This window comes from Mandrillus leucophaeus, unplaced genomic scaffold, assembly GCF_000951045.1.
Source record: "Mandrillus leucophaeus isolate KB7577 unplaced genomic scaffold, Mleu.le_1.0 Scaffold130, whole genome shotgun sequence".
NCBI classification, from domain to species: domain Eukaryota; kingdom Metazoa; phylum Chordata; class Mammalia; order Primates; family Cercopithecidae; genus Mandrillus; species Mandrillus leucophaeus.
In genome coordinates, this window is record NW_012101255.1 from 4,029,425 (window position 1) to 4,031,163 (window position 1,739).

At 47.2% G+C, this 1,739-nt stretch overlaps 1 protein-coding gene across 1 annotated transcript in view; it reads left to right on the forward strand.

The window, feature by feature from the left end:
* WWTR1 (WW domain containing transcription regulator 1) overlaps positions 1–1,739 on the forward strand; it is a 63,689-nt gene that overhangs the window by 2,506 nt on the left and 59,444 nt on the right. The window contains exon 2 of the mRNA XM_011972776.1: positions 1,155–1,291. Coding sequence (XP_011828166.1) covers positions 1,198–1,291 — 94 coding nt within the window. The 5' untranslated portion in view covers positions 1,155–1,197. The remainder of the gene's footprint in view (positions 1–1,154; positions 1,292–1,739) is intronic.

A 1,739-nucleotide genomic window follows, 5' to 3' on the forward strand; every position in this document is an offset into this window, starting at 1 on the left:
AGCCAGGTGTGGTCGCAGGTGCCTGTGGTCCCAGGTACTCAGGAGGCCGAGGTGGGAAGATTGCTTGAGCCCAGGATGTCGGGGCTGCAGTGGGCCATGATTGTGCCACTGTACTCCAGCCTGGGCGACAGAGCAAGACCATGTCAAAAAAGGAAGAAGAAGGAGAAGGAGAGGGTGAAGGAAGATTTCTGATACTGTTTATAAAACAAAGTAGAGGAACGGGATGAATCTACTCATCTTTTATATATATGTATCATAAACTCTCACTAAAGGAAGAGCTTGATGGAGTGGGACAGGGAAAGTACCAGGAGTGACCTGTGATGTGATTTGGAAGGTGGTAGGCAACGCTGGAGGCCACGTCCACCTTTCTTAGAATGTACTAGAAACTCTGAGCAGAAGCTCATGTTTCATGTTGGGCTAGTTTCTCTGTGATTAAGTCATAGTAACAAACTGGAAGTTGTATGTGATCAAAAGTGTAATCATGTCTTCTCCCTTGTAAACCTTCATGCCTCAATATCTAAGTTTCTCCGTAAGCTGGCACTAGTCGACTTTCCTACTGTTATTTCCTACTACTCTGCCTTCCAGCTACACTGTTGTCACCTTGCTTGGTGACAGTGAGCTTCTTGAGGGTTTTAGGTCACCTTTGTGGACCTCGAAATACCTTACACTCCTACTGTGAGAGCTTGCTTGATGACAGCCAGAGGGATCCTCATTATGTCAATTCTATGAGTCAGGAGAGTATGGGGGACTGGCTGGGAAGGTGAGCATGGCCCCCCTTCCAGGAAGGAGCTCACGCTCTATGGCACTCCAGTGATTGGATGGTCGGGAAGCACTGAGGTGCTGGGGAATACAAAAGCTCCACCGGCCGAGGTTCGGAAGTTCACTGGGGCTCACTGCATGCAAGGGCCTGTCTGGACAGTGAAGTCTTGGGCTTGTGTTTAGAGAGCTGCTTGCAGAATCCCCAGTGTGGCCTAACCAGGATGCAGGGAAAAATAGGCAAGTATGTCTTCGGATGAAATCAAGCACAATCTATCAACCACTCATAAGCAGATCCTAAGGGAAGAATCAGTGTCATTAACTGTTATGTTGTTGGTGGTGATGATGATAATGATGTTGACAATTAAAAAGATAATTAATTGTTTTCCTTCTTTTAGTCACATAGAAAAAATCACCACATGGCAAGACCCTAGGAAGGCGATGAATCAGCCCCTGAATCATATGAACCTCCACCCTGCCGTCAGTTCCACACCAGTGCCTCAGAGGTCCATGGCAGTATCCCAGCCAAATCTCGGTAAGCCCCAAGCTTTTTTAAAATTAAAAAGTAATTTTTTTTTTGAGTTTTTTGTAGAGTTTGTTGCCCAGGCTGGTGTTGAACTCCTGGGCTCAAACAATCCTACCACCTCAGTCTCCCAAAGTGCTGCGATTACAGGCGTGAACCACTGCACCTGGCGGAGCCCCAAGCTTTGACTCTGAGCTGAAGAAATGGGTGTTCAATCAAGGGGTGGCGGGGCTCATAAGTGGTTCTGGCTGTTTCCATGTCTCTTCATGCACCCAGACGGTGTTTGCGCCTTCTTCTTGGCTGCAATACCATGTTACTCTTCTGCCGCCTTTTCCTTCTTTACTTGGTCTCTTTACCACCAACTTATGATACTGCTGCCTCAGTTTTAAACTACAGTTCTGACCTCCCCTCCGATGGCCTTAATTGGGGTAGAAAAATCAGTTAGGCCTCCTTTCTTCAT